This window comes from Cuculus canorus, chromosome 4, assembly GCF_017976375.1.
Source record: "Cuculus canorus isolate bCucCan1 chromosome 4, bCucCan1.pri, whole genome shotgun sequence".
NCBI lineage: Eukaryota > Metazoa > Chordata > Aves > Cuculiformes > Cuculidae > Cuculus > Cuculus canorus.
Window position 1 is genome coordinate 29,283,745 of NC_071404.1, and position 16,844 is coordinate 29,300,588.

At 37.7% G+C, this 16,844-nt stretch overlaps 1 protein-coding gene across 1 annotated transcript in view; it reads right to left on the minus strand.

The window, feature by feature from the left end:
- The window catches only part of SCFD2 (sec1 family domain containing 2), a 201,706-nt gene that overhangs the window by 137,689 nt on the left and 47,173 nt on the right, over window positions 1–16,844 (minus strand). Inside the window, exon 4 of the mRNA XM_054065995.1 lies at window positions 11,936–12,111. Coding sequence (XP_053921970.1) covers window positions 11,936–12,111 — 176 coding nt within the window. The remainder of the gene's footprint in view (window positions 1–11,935; window positions 12,112–16,844) is intronic.

Genomic DNA, 16,844 nt, shown 5'->3' on the forward strand with positions numbered 1-16,844 from the left:
ACTAATGCCCTTGTTAAAAAGAATTTGAAACTTTTCCCTTCCCCGGGCAGAGACCCAGACTATCATTTATTACTTATCTGTTACCTACATTTTACTCTCCTAAAGGATGAACCTACATCAGCCTGACAGATGTGCTGAATGGTACTGGTTTATGGACTAAGCCATTTATTTATTGTAACTACAACCATATGTTTTAACCTGCTATGAAATTATGAAATACTTCACATCAATAGTCCAAGTCAGATTTCTATACAGAAGTGCCTAATGTGAATGTACAACATTTCTATACTCCAAACAAACAAACTGTGAGGAGGTAAATAGCATTTAACTGTATTCATGCCTTATTAGACACAGCTGCACAAACAGGCTGTCATATTTCATTAGAAAATACTGTACAAGTTTTACGTGTGTGCAGCGCCCTTCATTTCTGCAGGCAACACGACGGAACACTGACAGAATCATAGGCTATTTGTCTGAAAGGCACACAAAGGTCTGCACCCTGGGATGAGGTGGCGCAGGGGTGCACATCCAGAGAGAAATTTCATTTTTCCTCCTGTGCTTACCTTTTTAATTAAGAATACATGAAAGACTAAATGCAGAGAAGAAAATGCTACAGAAGACTCAGACTAGGTAATGCAGGTCATTTCAAGGCGCAGAGGAAGTTATTTTCTTTTGCTTTTTGAGGGGAGATGGCTGGCAAGTGAGAAGGAAGCAGTCCTGTTACACCAGTGTGTCTTACATCAGCCCTCACATTACCCTGTACTGAGCTGGGAACACCACAGCCAGCAGACAGCTTCCAGCACAAATCCCCTTTTTTCCCTACAGTATGCTGACTTTCAATATTCTTGTACCCAAGTATGGTGCCATGGGGTAAAACAGGTGGGCTTCCAAAGAGGTGTCTTCTTAGAAAAAGTCCCCAGAGAAACTTCATGGCAATAAAAGGTAACTTAGCTAAAGAGACACGAACTAGGGAAAAGCTAAAGAAAGAAAACCACTAGCAGAAATTTCTCTCCCTTTCCCCAAAAGACTCGGGAACATTTGGGAAACACCTGCTACAATTGAGCCATTTGTTTGTAATGCATACCTGTGGGATAGTAGAGGTAGCAGTAACCACTTTGATTAAATCCTAATATTTTACACCTCTCTGAGAGAGAAGAATTAGGGTTACAACTTTGTTTAAGCAGAGGTAACTGGTTATCTCCAAGAAGATGCAAGACTGTAAGTACAGGCACACCTCTGACAAACCAGATTTGATTTTTAAAATTATTCTTCATGACCTACTGCAGAGGTAAAATTCCACAAAATTTTTTCTGGCTGAATCAGCATGTTGCCTTCAAACAAGACCTGTTTTTCTAACCTAGGAGAGCTGAGCCCGCCTTCTTTTCTCTAAGTGAGCAAATGATGCATCACGTGAATCTATACATCTGCAAACAATGATATCATAATTTATAATGAACAAAAATCCACCATGGCTCTATATCTGGCCTGAGCCCAAATCAACTTGTATGACATTATCACTCTATGTAGCTTCCTTTGGGGGTGCAGGTTCTCATTGAAAACACAGCCAATAACAGCACAGAGTTCTGAGAATTCTTTAACTCACTGCCAGTTCAATTTCACCAGGCAGGAGATAAAAATCTTAAATTAGAACAAGGAGTCAAGTCCTAGACCACACCTTGGTCTTGGCTGACCTGACAGCTAAGAAAACTAACAGCACCTTGTTTTTCATCAAGTAAGCAAAATCAAATTGAGAATATACTTACATTCCAACTGAAAATAATGCTTTTGGAAAATATATTAGTCTCAGATTCTGGACACAGTTGTGCCTTCAAACAGCTCCATGTCTAAGAACAGATGATGCAGACTGAGGTAAAAGCTGCAATTTAAAGGCAACAGCCGTAAAGACATGTTTTCACAAGTGTATCAAGACTCACCAAACTTTATTTTTTCCACTGGGGCAAAAATCCCTTACAATATTCTGTGGGACACAAAACAAACCGAGAGGTTAGGCTTACAGTAAGGGATCGGTACCACACCAGTGGGACTATCTGCTTTCCAGGCTGGGACTGACTGACACCCAGACAACCCAGACCGTGGGAAAAAGCAGTTCGGTGTGCACCTGTATGTCTGTGCACGTACCCTGTGCCCAGAAATGTCTGTGATACCAGGAAGTGTGTGGGCCAGTGGAAAGTGAAATATGCAATTCATTAATGTGGGGAGACAGAGGGAATGCAACATGGCAGCCCCACTGTTAATTTTGGATATCACCCACAGTAAAGTTTTTATTAATTTTCAGTTGTGCTGTTTCTCTGCTTTCTCTCTTTGCTGTTTCTGTAGGAAATAATCAGATATATTCTCCAAAAAAATGAAGAAATCTAAGCTGACAGACTAATACAATCACACTCAAAACCAGAGATACAGTGCTGGCACTATCAGACTGGTTTGCAGATAAGAGATTTGATAGGTGATTCATTGCCATTGAGCTAACAGCCACCGTGATAAGCAGTTCCTGTGAGTAAAGCACTCACAACAAGATGCTGTGCTCTGTGCTGTAAAATTAAGGCAATGCTCATTTCCTTAAAGGCTCTAATATAATTAGTGAATGCAGATAAACTCAAAGGTAAATGCAGTCCTGCTCCAAACCTATAGCAAGGGTAAAATTAGTTAAGATTATTAGGTAACCCGACATATCACCTTAAAAAAGCCTTTCTTTTCAAACCTAGACTATGACAAGCTGAGTGAACCATCTCAACTGAAAGCATCGAAAAAATACACCAAATAAATATTTTTATCAAAAACTATGGGTAGTATAATGAACAAAATGGATAGAAAAGAAAATGCTAGAGCACAGAGACGCCTACCTCCCTAGCTCCATTCACATAGACTTTGCCTGTCCTGCAACACACTACTAACAACAAATTAATGAGCTTGTTAGCAGAGACTATACACTACAATAACACACTTGATTCAGTACTCAACAAAATCTTGCCAATTAGCCTGTCTCTCAGGAGGCTGATGAACGGGCACCACTAATGGGATTTCTGTAGTTAGAGGGCAAAAAGACAGACTATGGGAATCTGCCACTCTTGCACTGCTTACCTGTGACCACAGAAGTCACACCTAAAAAGGCACTGCTTACAGGTACCTGTCTCTCAAAATATGTTATAAGATGCTATTGCCAAGACTGCTTAAATCCTTCACTTTCTTTGACCCAAAACAGTGCATGCCATTTTTCTGCAGGTTAATAAGCTAAAAGATTTGTCCAGCCCACTGGAAACATTTCTTATGGTTTTCAAAGAGTGTTTAAAAAAAAACCAAACAAACACATTTCATGTGTGACTCAGCCTGTCCTGTGCAAGTAATAACAGAAAAAAGATATTTTTCTCTTGGTGAGGATGGAAATAATCTCATTAAGAAGTACAGAATGCAAAGCAGAGCCTGCCATTAATATAAATCAGGCAGTACACAGCTCGCTGTCAGTGGAGCAATGCATACAGCAAAGCAAGGACTTGCTGGGAGTACACATCACAGAAGCTTTGCCTTTTGGAGCCCAATTATGTGTGTAAGAGTAAATGATGAGTCATTCAATATTGTTAATACAGTGTCTTCCTGCAGCTACTCCATGCATCCTGACAGGGAGCAAGGGCATCTGCCTTCTGACCCGGTTTATGTTATCTTTTACAGCGAGTAAGCAGTTAATATTACGTTTTAAGGAGAAAAGCCACAGAGAAAGAAAGGCAAGTGACAGGCAGAGCTGTAGCTCTGTACAGGGATACCCCAGGGCTGGTGAAGGACATGGGCTGTCACTGATGTCAACTGTTCATACCAGAGAATCATGCTGCCCTTCTGAAGCACGAGCTAACAGATATGAACCGCCGTATAATATCAATATGCATCTCAAAAGACATCTGGGAAGGAAAAACTATTAATTGTTTAAACTTCTAACAAAATAAAGTGTGCATGTGTGTGTGTTCCCATTACAATCATTTATACATTGTGTTACTTTACATTAAGTATTCTGGGTTTGTACATAAAACATTAATTTAACAGTTCCCATTGACTTAATATGTTTAGCCTCTTCTTCCTACAAGGCTTTTCAAGTTTTATAGGTGTGGACATTTGTTTACTTAAGAAAGCCATTTCTTTATTAAGTGCTCATTTTAGAAGCTCTTATGACTCTTATCAGGGTACAAAGCATTAGCTTTTTCAGATGATGAGGGAGGGAGATCTATGATTTATAAATGAGATCCACAACAGCAATTCTTTGCAATTTTTCAGACCAAATGCAAACACATTTATTTGACAAGAATACAGAAAGATACTCTTAACTCTCATGTGATATGGTAAGCCCACTTAAGATATTTTAACCCTTTGTCAGCCAGTTAGAAAACTTAAAACATTTTCTTTCAACAGATTAATACTTTGTCAGTAAAAATAGCTTCTTTCAAAGGATTTATGTAATATTAAAACAATGTTAAAACATTCCCTATCTGTATTTTATTTTGCCTCCAAAGTAGTCTGACAAGAGTATTCTACTCACTGAAAAGTCGTTTGACTACAAGAATTATATATATATACACATATAGACAGTAGAAGAATATCTATATACAAACACACACATATCCTTCTGAACAAAGCTAGTTGGAAGTCTTAATTATGGCATGTAAAATCTGGGAAATGGGTCCATAACCAAGCTTCCTGAGAACACGGGATATAAATTGTAACCAAGAAGCTCCTCCTCTATGGAGTATCACAGGTGGTGCACAAAACCAAGCACACTCAAAACAGCTCATCACTTCTACAAATTTAGTCAACTGTTTTACCTGCATTGCTGTGGCATGGAGTTGAGTAGTTTAGGGGTCTGTTTTACAGAAATGTATAGGAAACATATAAGCATAACTGAATTCTTGTTAAAAACTAGGTATCGTGAACATAAGAGGACTTGAGTGAGCAAAAGAAATGAACTGAGACCACGCGAGGCAAGCTACAAGAAGCAATGCTGCTTCAGGGCTTGTAGACACCAGTATTTAAGTAAGGCCACAAAATTCAACATAAATTTTATGCAGGATAAATACTTGTAAAGTTAAAAATATCGCACGCATTTGAATGCAAATGGGTTTACATGTTTTGGAAACAACTCCCAGTTTAAATGGAGCAAGTCTAACAAACAGATGCCTAAATAAGTACTTACTCTAAATAATTTGGAAGCTTAAGCAAGTAATTGCTGCAGAACTATTTTCTTTTCAGAAGTCATCAAATTACATTTGATTCTCTAGCTGTGTAAGACAGAATGCATATCAGTGTCGAAACTGCAATCTCATCCAAAAGGTACCAAATTCCAGAGGATGACCTTTGCAATCAACATGGTATCATACAAGACGCCCACCAAGACAATTCATTCCATATGTAGCTTTATGTTGAAAAGTGATCTAATTTCAAGATTATTTCTTTTTTAATATAACATCTCTAATTACAGGCAACTAACCTCATGGGTCTTCATTCTGAATACTGCTGCAATATCTATTCTAAAAAGATTTATTCACCAACATTGTAGGCCAACAAAAAAAAGAATTTATTGCACCAAGCTGAGTTATATAATTATAAATTACATATAGACTAAAGCAATATAAATAACATCAACAAGAAATGCCACTGAACTTAATCTATTCTAGGTAGAAAAAAAGGTCTTCATACAGCTGAACTATGAATTATTTTTGCAGAGCAAGAGAAATTTCCTATTTTCCCACTGCTTTATACCAAATTGCTTGCTTTGGCAGCCCTGAAGCCATGCGTAAGCTTTGGGTTTATACCAGTTTAGAGTTAATAAATGCCACCTAGTAAATACTGTACCCTGCAGAAAAGTTGAGAGGCCTGAAAACTAAGTGAGTTCTAGGCAGGGAAAGTCTGCTACGTTTTCAGATTTATTGGCACAGGGTCCCGTGCAGGCATTCATATGTGAACAAAACCTACCATATTCTATAATGGCTAAAAGTGTAACTAAATAATAAAAATGTCATCCTTGATTAAGCAATGAATCATGCATACCACATATTTGTAAAAATGGTAGAGAATCATGGCATGGGAGGGAATGGTTGCTAACACCCCAGCTATTTAGATCTTGCTACTGAATCATTAGCTACGATGTAAAATATTCAGCTGTATTGCAGTTTTTCCACTTCTTTTTTTTGTGAGTTTTCAGTCTAACATTCATAAGAGAAAGAATTATGTCATTTTATTAACCTCATAACCACTTTCTGCCAACAGAAAAATAAAAACACTGGAATGACCATCTAGCATGAAGTTTCTGTTTCTCTTGAAAACATGTCTATGTACTCTGTTTCTCAAGACACCAAGTACAGAAAAATAAAAATCTGTCTTCTGACAAATGGTACCGCACCCAAATAAGAAAACAGAAATAAAATAAAACTAATTTGTATTTGGAAATTTACCATGAAAATACTATACTGTCAGGACCTCTCCATGTAAATATGCATACATAGCTTCCACCACTAGCATGACCCACTTATATTGTTACCAGGAGACACTAAAAACTCCAGATACTTTTGCTAACATATTAGTATTCTCTTTCCTATGATACCAAAGCTTTGAAAAAGAATGGAAAGGAACCTGAAAACTTAAAAAATTACCAAGTCAGTATTTGAAAACAAATAAGTTAACTTTATAAGGTAATGAGTTTGATAGGTGCATCACATATTCTATATTGAATTCACACATAATGACAACTTTGATATACAGGTAGACAACAGTCCATCTTGTAAGATCTACCTTTGCTTGCTAATTAGAATTACAGCACAGTATTTGTTTTTCTGAGCCGTCTAGGAGATGCACAGTGCCCACCTCTATGTTCTTCGCAGAGACTAGAACTATAGAAGTAACACACTATTCCCCTAGGTAAGCTGATCATGAGCTCTAATCCAAGAGCAATAGGACAATGTGTGTGAGGTGGTAGTACGCACTGTCATGTCCGTGGAACAGCAGTCCTCAATATCTGCTAGGAACGTGCCATTTCCAGACTCACTAATGACATTTCCGATGCCATAGCTGGGAAATGATATGTGTAGGAGCACTAGCCCAATCCACAAGGCACTTGCCTCATAGACAGTGCGGGACATAAAAGGAGTCCAAGCTCAGAGGAGACCTTGTCCCCGTTTTCAAGGGCCTTTAAGTCTGAGAAGTCAGGCAATTCAAGCAGGTGAAAGCTGAAAGGATTTTTAGCTGGATAAGCATCATAAAGCTATTTATAGGCAACCAGAAAAATACAGCCCCCAGTTTAAATTGTAATTTTTCACCTATAGAATGAAACTGTGAATGTGTTGGAGATTTCTGGGTTTGGTTTGTTTTAGTGGGTTTGCTGGGCTGGGTTTTTTTTTAATGACTTTTAACTCCAATTACTCTTGAGATTACGTGACATTACTCAGCATCACAAACCAAAACTTTAACAGCACTGAGATTCAGTTGTAGCATCACGGCTTCCACGTCAATGCTGAAGTTGTCTAATTTCTCAATGAACTGTGAAACGTTGGTCAGCAAGTACAAAAACTCTGTGCCACAAAAAAAGCCCAAAGAAGCAACAATCCCCTCCCCAACACAATTACTTCCTCAACAATTTAATAATCTTCCAGATTTCTTTACTTTGGGCAATGCAGTCATTTTAAAACCACAATGCTGGTACACTTGCTATTTTAAAATGTTTAGCCCAGATGTCTGAAAGAAGTGAATGTCCTCATCCTAAAGAAGACATTATTGAGAGGAGGTCAAAATAACTGTTTGCTTTCAACAGTCCTGGTGCAAAAACCTGCCTGGATAAAGTATGATGCATTGGTAAAGAATAAAGCAAGAAATCTCAATAATATTGTGGAAGATATTTTTCTTTTAATTTGAGTTATTACTAGTCATTGTATGTTATGGAAAGGCATCTACACTGGATCTTTCTGCCATGGGATCCAAATACAGTACATACAGGACCTGGTATTTTAAATCCCTTTGGTTTAGCGGAAGTTGGGTTGGCATTTAAAAATGTGGAGCTGAAAACAAGACATAACCGACCTTTAGCTATCATGCAGTGTCAAATGATACAACTGTTGCCAGAATTTGCTGCCACAGAGAAATGACAGTACTAAGAATAAACTTTTTAATATGGTAATGTCTTTGCTCGTGGCAGCCTACAGAAACTTAGAATTACCCTCCCCCTCATTTTCTATCTCTCTCCACAGTACAGCAGCAGAATTTTAAATGGTTTGGAGAATCTGTGGATTTTTGGGAGGAAATGCACTTTGAGTACTCTATATGCTGTTTTAGAAACTTGGTCTGATAAACTGGCTTGCACCGAATAAACTCTAATCCTGGGATATAAATGGATGGGACTACTCATAAAATAGACAATTACTCAGTATGAGAAGTACTTTACTCTTAAATCTTGAAGGCAAGATTATGCCAGAATGACAAAGCCAATTGTAAGAGGTAGCATTCAGCCTGGGGAATTTCAGAACACTACCATTCACAGAGCAACTGCACTTTCCCTTGGGCCACATTATGCACTCATTCACGCTGTCTACTGCTGCTGGGTACTTTTAAACAGAGTTTGCAGGTAGAAATCCCTGCTCAGTGAATATGTGAATAGTATATGTTAAAAACAACAAATATATTTTTTCTCTCATGGTGTCACATTTTGTTTAAACTCTGGAGACAGATCTTTTTCCTGTGCTTTTGTATTTCATAGGCCTCTACTGCTTAATAAACCTCCACAAAAGTCATAAATTTGAGGAGAACAGGGGATAAAGCTAACACAGCTGAAAAGTATGGAGTGACAACACTTTCTTACTTTCTGTTACCTCCCTAAATTTTAAATCCTTACTTGAAGGAAAACAAGGCAGTGACATAAGAAATACTGAGAAGATGCAGGCAGTGTGGTACAGCATTCAGCTTGTGTTCCCCTTCCCACTTACTTGTTCTATGGATGGTCAAAGTTAGAAAAATAGAAAGACGACCTCAAGAGAAAGTAAATACGATGGGGTAGGACATCTTGGTTAACAGGATAGACTGTTTCAATTCAAAAAGTAATGAAAACTTCTGGATAGTAAAATCTCCACCATGTGCAGAGGTAGAGTAGCAGAACACAGAAAACTTATGATCGACAAGATGAATCGTTCTGATGCATTACTCTTAAACCTGACACAATCCTCTTTCCTTTGCAGTCAAGGCGATGATCCCATCAAAATCCAACTATGTTCTCAGACCATTCATCCATACCTGTTAAGGAGAGGACAGCTCTGTAGTAAGCATGCAGCTGCACTGACTTTCAGTGGACTTCTAGTCAAACCCAAACTTCCTTACTGAAGGTGTGAAAAACTTATTGAGACAACATAGGTCTGAAAAACATAGTTACAGATCTTTAATTGTGATAAAATAGTGGAAGTGGGCTTCTTTCTGCCTCTATCAGGCCATTTTTAGAACTGAGTACCTGCAGAATCAACTGAAATAAGTGAATCAAGGAGTAAAAAGAATTAAAATGGAAGAGGTTCTTCGCTGTAAAAGACTAAAGGTTTCATGTCAACAATATGGTTTTTCTGAAAAACACAAAAGTAGACTAAGCAGTGAATCATGAGACCCAACAGAGAGATCCAGTAATGAGAGAAATTCCAAAACTCTGCAGATTTATTTTTTGGGGAAATCTGAGAATTCTAACACAAGCTGTTTATACAGGGTTATCTTCTTTGGCATCAACTGTAGTCTGACATGCATCCATCAGTGAGACATCTAGAATTGCTATGTTGTCTGAGTCTAATAATACTACTCCCAGTAGATCTTTCACAAACAGTCATCTTCTATGTGGTTCCAATATGTAATGCTAACAATACTACTTTCGCATTGAAACAATTACTTTTTATTGAGGACATTTTAAGAACTGAAACACAACAATTATGCTAAAGAATTTCTCAGTAGTACTGCTGAAATAAACTACCATGGCATCAAGTCTAGTGCAGCATACTATGTGCTAACCATTCACAATGTAATGTCCTAGCTGAGTTTTGTAAATAAGAATATCACTGTTGTCTTCCAGGTCTCCTAGTATTTTAGTCTCCCTCTTTCCCCTGTCAGCAGATCAGAGGCAGACCATGTGCTCAGAAGCAGATAACGCATGTTAGACTCTGTCTTCAAAATAGAGTCAGTAAAAAGGATGCATGCTGTACGGATTGTGTAATTCAAAATAATAGTTGTTTGAAACTACAGAAAATGAATGTGTGCTTAAGGAACAGTCACAAATGTTGGCCTAGAAAGTTTGCTTTGGCTGACACATTTTACCTTAATATAAAGGGTGGAAGGCAGCGGGTATAATCTAAAAGCCATCTAAAATTATGAGAGTGCTTGTTATATATTTCTTCTTTATGAATTATAGTTTGTTTGTTTCTTACAACTGTTTTACCACTCCTTGATGATTTACAGCATGTTTTTTTATAGGCAACTGTCTGCTGTTGTGAAAACAATGCTGAGCTTGCAGTTTTATTTTGATTCTAAAGCTGAACTGGTCTTAAGATGAAACTTTAGCCAGCTTCTGAGAAGAGCTATGTGACGTGAGTCACTGCAGGAGAGAAAAGGGGACTACAGCCTGTCAGTCCCATGCTTTACAGCCCAGACAAACCAAAGAATGGCTGCAAATAGTTATTTAACCTGAGATGTGTTTGTTTCTTAACTAGAGAAAGAGGGCTGCATATGTTATTAAAAATATATTTGTCTTACCAAGAGAGAATAGTTTTAAATTAATGTAGAAAAGAATTTGCTACTATTCAAGTTTCACATTTTTTGCCCCCCAAATGTCGCAGAAATTCATTGACTATTAATATATGAAGTATGGTCTGGGTCTTTTCAAAGGAGAAGGGATTATATCCTGCTGCCAGAGATTATAGGGAGAGTCGGGTTGTTGGTTTGCTTTTGACATCTAGACAAAGACAGCTAAATTTTACATAACTAGTATCTGTTTTAAGTTGAGGTCCACACTATACACTTCACTCATTGAAGGCTGACTGTAACTTCATTAGAAATTAGTTCATGAAGACTTGCGTCTTGCTACGATTTCAGAAGATGGTTCCTCTAAAAACAACACAATGGCAGAAGAAACAACACAGGGAGAAAAGTTTTGAGCTTTTTCTGAATTTCTGCAGAAATTAACTCTACTAGGTTCTTAGAAAAACTCCTCGTTTGTGTGGTACCTGTCCAAAGCTTATCTAGAGTTCAATATACCACTAATTCTTAATTTCCTGAGAGAAATCCAAATGTGATACAAAATGGTATGTAAATAATACTGCGGTCACCTACAGGATGCTGTAAAAAAAGTGGTGGTGGGAAAAGCTGAGGGTAGATAACAGCTGTGAGCTAGAGAAACCTTGGCATCTTGTTGCATGGCATTTCACAGAATCACAGAATCACCAGGTTGGAAAGGACCCACTGGATCATCGAGTCCAACCATTCCTAACACTCCCTAAACAATTTCCTACTGCCAAGTAAATTACACAGGTCTTATGCTCACATAACAAAGTCCTCTTGGCATTTGATTCAGCATGTTACTCCAAGAGGCATCTTCAGACTGGTAGCAATAATAATCATCATCAATGCTAAAAGTAATATCACCTTGAAATTTCATATAAATGCAAAACCATTACCCAGTTCAGATTATTTATGTACTTCACCTTTGGTGTCTACCCTTTTGTTTATAAAATTATTCTTAGACAAAACAATAAAAGACTAACCATGTGGGTTCCCATTATTTTTATCAGTTTGGCAATAAGGAACAGCTTTTTAGCAAATATTCAACATGCTTCATAAAAAAGACAAGTGACAGAATTCAATGGGAATTCAAAAAATTTAAAAAGAAACCCATCATTTTTACTTAGGTCAAATACATTCACATAATATGTACCTGCAGAAGTAATCTCTCAAAGGCAAGGAAGTTGTCCCATTTGGAAGTCTGGAGGTGTTTCAAAGTCTGGACTGTGGCCAGCACAAGCTGTAGAAGACCACAATGGTTCTCCAAAGCTTTGAAATTATTTCTGAAAAGCTGAATGTATGAGCTGAGCTGTTCTGGGGTGACTCTGCCTGTGGAAAAGAAAACAGGACACAGCATTCAGTGCTGGCAAATACAAATCTAGATTCCTTAAATTATAGTGAACTATTTATAGAGAACTTTGGAGGCTCTCTCCACCATGGGCCTGATCCTAGCTTCACTGCAATCACTGGGAGCTTCAATATACAGCAACAGGTCAGGACAAATACTTACTACATCCATGAATTGTGGTATGGCAGTTATTTAACACTACAGAACAGATGCTGACATAAAGGCTAATGCCATTTTTTTTTGTTTTAGACATAAGGGGACATTAATTTAAGCTAGGGAAATAATACTTTATGACTACTTCTAAAAGATGGTTGATGTTTCTTTTTTTTTTTCAAAAGTTCAAAGGGAATTTGTGAGCCTTTTACCTTCCACAAAATCCACACCCTCCAGCCACTTCCTAACAGTGCATTTTTGATCAATGTTAACTTAAAAAATAGAGATAATATTAGTGATTTAATGGACTGTTCTCTAGAGCTGTTCTTAGAAGGGACACTTCTAAGGCATGACTCTAGTTCTGATATGCAGTAAGTGTAGCACAATTTCACCAGTTATTTGAAAATACACACCCCAGTGCCCATACATTAGCCAGTAGATCTCTCCTTAATAGAAGAATATGAGGGGATCATTCAGGCCACGCAAACAATACAGAATTAGCAGTTACTCCATTCAACACTGAAGCGCTAGCTCAACTGTTAAATCAATCTATATTGTAGAAGCAATCTCTTCCAGGGAAGAAGGTCCATAGTACCTCATCTGCTGCAAGAAAATCATCACAGGCCATCACACACACCACCAACACGCAAAGAAAAATCATGTCAAAATACCATAATAATTGCAAGTTTGGACTGAGATGCAGTCCAGGGCTGCTCTCTGGTTCCTGGCAGTCTCTGCTGGTAACAACTCATCCTCCTCAAGCAAACCAGACCTAAAGAGTAGGACCATGTCAGATGGAGTGAGAACAATCCTTTAACTTAAACAAGACAAGCTTTGGTGCCAGAAAGGCCCTAGTCTTAGCTAATGCTAGGTGGTTCACGGCTTTACCACTAATCATTTTATTCAGCATTTTTCCTCAAGGGAAAGAGCTTGTAAGACTGCTACTGTATTTCTTCTCTGTGTTTGGTTATATCATCGCTTTACAAGGCTCTCCATCTGCCTCTATCCTCTCAGTATCATATAAATGGCTAATAAATTATTCCAACAGTGAATAAATGTTGAAAGCACTTTCTCTTAGTTTCGGTGATACAAGGGCAGTCTTTGGAAGACCATTTAGATTAGGGAAAGCTGCTATGTAAAGCAAAATCACACAAGCTCTTTATGTGAATTTTAGAAGAAAGCATCAAACAGAAAAGTCAGCAAATTAACACACAAATCAAACCGACACCACTCACTAGTCCGAAGAGCTGACAAAAGGCTTCCACAGTTAGCTCACATAGGCTAAAACAGCAACCACAGCCATATGTGTTTTTACACTAAATACTGGAGCTTTTGGTCTTGTTTTATTTCTTTAAAGCTGTGTCAGGCAGATTTACACTGTGATTTGAAAATGTCAGTCTGTGATACCTTGCAACATACCTTTGTTAAGACTGCAGTATTACCTACAGCAGTCCTGATACACTGTAGCATATTCAAAATCTGGTAACTTTTTTCAACTGAGAAAATGAGAAGTTGCCAGCCCTTCCCTCATATGGAACAATAAAATGGAAGGGCTTACGAGACTTCTGATTTGAATTTAAAAAAAAAAAAAATTCAAGAGTCTTGTTCCATATCGTCCCTTGTGAAAATGAATACAGATGCAACACTGGATCAGTCTGAGATCTGTTCAGCACCATTTTAGATAAACAATCAAATTCTTTCCCATCCTCGGAGTATCACAAAAAGAAAGTCCAACACAAGTAAACACAAATGAAATTCTGACCTTAGCAAGTCATTAACAAAACTCACATTGGCATTGAGGAGCGCAGCATGTCATCTGTCATATTTAAAATATCCATGAAACCACTTGGATCCACAGTTCAAGAGTTCCAGCCAATTTCTACACAGCAATCTCCCTGGACTGCTAACTGATAAATATGACTGTCCCAGTAGACTTTTCCCGAGGCAGAAACCCTTACCACCTTCCCTGCTGCTTGCTCACAGAGGGAGGTTCCAGCACAACAGACTCAATTTAACTTAATCCCAATTCTACCAGACTCTTTTTAAAGTCCCTCTGCCATTTCAAATTCTTTTGTGCCACAATGTGGCAGACAGGTCCTATGAAATCAAGAATAGATGCCAACCACATCATCATGTTTCAACTGTCATTTAATTCTTCGAAAGCAAACACAGAGATTCACAGTCAGAAAATGGCAACTTTTGGCAGAAAGGACTGTAGTCTAAGTGTCTTGTCCTGACCTCTTCTTCTCTTCCTGCTCCATCACAGTCATACTGTGGTCCAAACCTACACCTGTGCATAGCTAGATATCTGTGAGAGCATCAAAGTCTGACTTGCAAGGATCACATCATGCTGACAAAGCACTTCATCATTTTCTAATTCCTGGATATGGGAAGAAAGAGAAGTATGACCTCAGCCACCCTTAAGGGATGTAAAAGTACTGATAACCTTTCTTGGACTAACACCAGGAATTCCATTTTGTCTGGAAAATAATCTTTGCCATTAATGGTTATCAAGCGCAGCATACGTAGAACAGGTACATTTATCCCAAACTCTGTCAATAACAATAAATCATGATACAGTACTTGATTTAAAAAATACCTACTGAAAGCAACATTAAAAAAAAACACATTTCAAAGCTTCATGCCTCTTCCTAAGTACAGCAGAGAGGATAGAATGGTGGTGACTGGTAAGTCTCACACTGAAACTCAAAAGTTAGTAGAACACAGGAGGATGGATAGTACAGAAGGAAAAGAGTAATGCTGATAGACCAACAGTGCAGGTACTGCAGGAATTAATTTGGCTTAGAAACTGTGAATAGTTAGTTAGAATAAAAAAAGTATTTGTGCACTAATGCAAGAATCTCGGACAATAGAATGAAAAAAATAGTGTAGGGAATGAAACTGGACATCACAGAAGTAACAGAAACATGATGGACAAGGTACCAGTCTCACTACTGATAAGCCAGTTCCATCCAGGAAACAATGAAAGTCAGTGTGAAGAAGGAGCTCTGTATTTTAGTAATTTGATAAACTGAGGATAAAAATGGCATGCAAACAGGGACTAGGCCAGACTAGGAAAATAGAAAACTAACAGTTGGTGAAAATTAGATACATTATTAGCCTGATGTTAGGAATACAAAAAGCTTGAGGCTAAATGTCCAAGAAAAAAATACCTTACCTCACAGAGGAAAGTGGGCTAAAATGCAAAGTACATCTATCAAAGAATATCATGTCAAACTGATATGTAACCAATTAATGAATTAATTATAATGCATACAGATTTAGCATAGCATTAATTATGCCATAACCAAATTTAAGGGGGAAAATACTAGTATTAGAAGAATTATAAGATATCTAGGAAATTTCCAAAAGTAGATGACAGGTAATGTGCAATAGAGAAGCAGTAGTACATCAAAAGAAAAGATAAAGTAAGAGTGTGCTTGTGTGAGCATGTATATATTTATAGAACAATTTTTGATACTAAACAGTTCCAAAATGGGTGCTGTTACAGGGTTGTGAAACACCATTCATATGGAAGAAGAGCAGATGGTACAGCTGGATTGCTTTGAGCATTGGACTAATGTAAGTGAGATGAAATTTAACAGTATAAAGTGGAAAACTATGCATTTTGAGGCTATGGTAAGAGCATCTGCTGTAAACTGGGAGTTAAAAGCTGGAAATGGCAGAAGAAAGAAATAATGTCCAGGCCTTCTTGTTGTTAAAAAGCAGATACAACCCATACCAAGTTATACAGTTACACTAAAAGCAAAGCCACAGAAATGCCTCAGTACAAAGTTTCTCCTCCTGAAGCACTCTGTGCAGCTCAAATCATACCTATTCCTGGAAGTTTAACTCTCAATCGTGCCGCATGCACAGAGAGTCTCCTATAATGGTTAGGGGGCAGAGAACCTAAGTGAGGAAAGCAAAATAGGAATGCTTGGGTTATATGGGCTCCCTGGCCCATCTGGAAATAAACAGGGATCTCGGTAAAAATGCACAAAAAATGTTTACATTAAGGGTCAATATTAGTACTGAAATTAATGGACATAAAGCATGAATATCTTTACACAAGACATTAAGAAACATATCACTGTATTAAACAATCTTCAAACAGTGGAGGCAAATATATTAACCTTGTTCAATGAGTGTCTAATTAGCAGTTGCATAAGTGCTTACAAGACTTAATTCAATACAAATGGCTCCCTTCAATCCTTCACACCTATGATAATTAGTTTGCAAACACATTGGAACATGCAGGTGTTGAGTTCCACCTCCAATTTGCAAGAATTCAGGGCAGATCCCAAAAGAACCACAGATTGCTTTTGCTAACTTTTAAATTAAAAAAGCCGTACCTTGCATTAAAAAAAAAAAAAGAAAATGATTTTTTCTTAAATATGAAAACAGCAGCTCTGACTACCAACATATGCAACACTACACGATATAGGAAATGCACAGTTAACAAATACTACATACACAAATGATGATGTGTACAGTTAGACTGAAGGGAAGAAATAATTCTACTAGTAAAGCAGATGACTCAAGTTAGTCATACTCAGGCAGA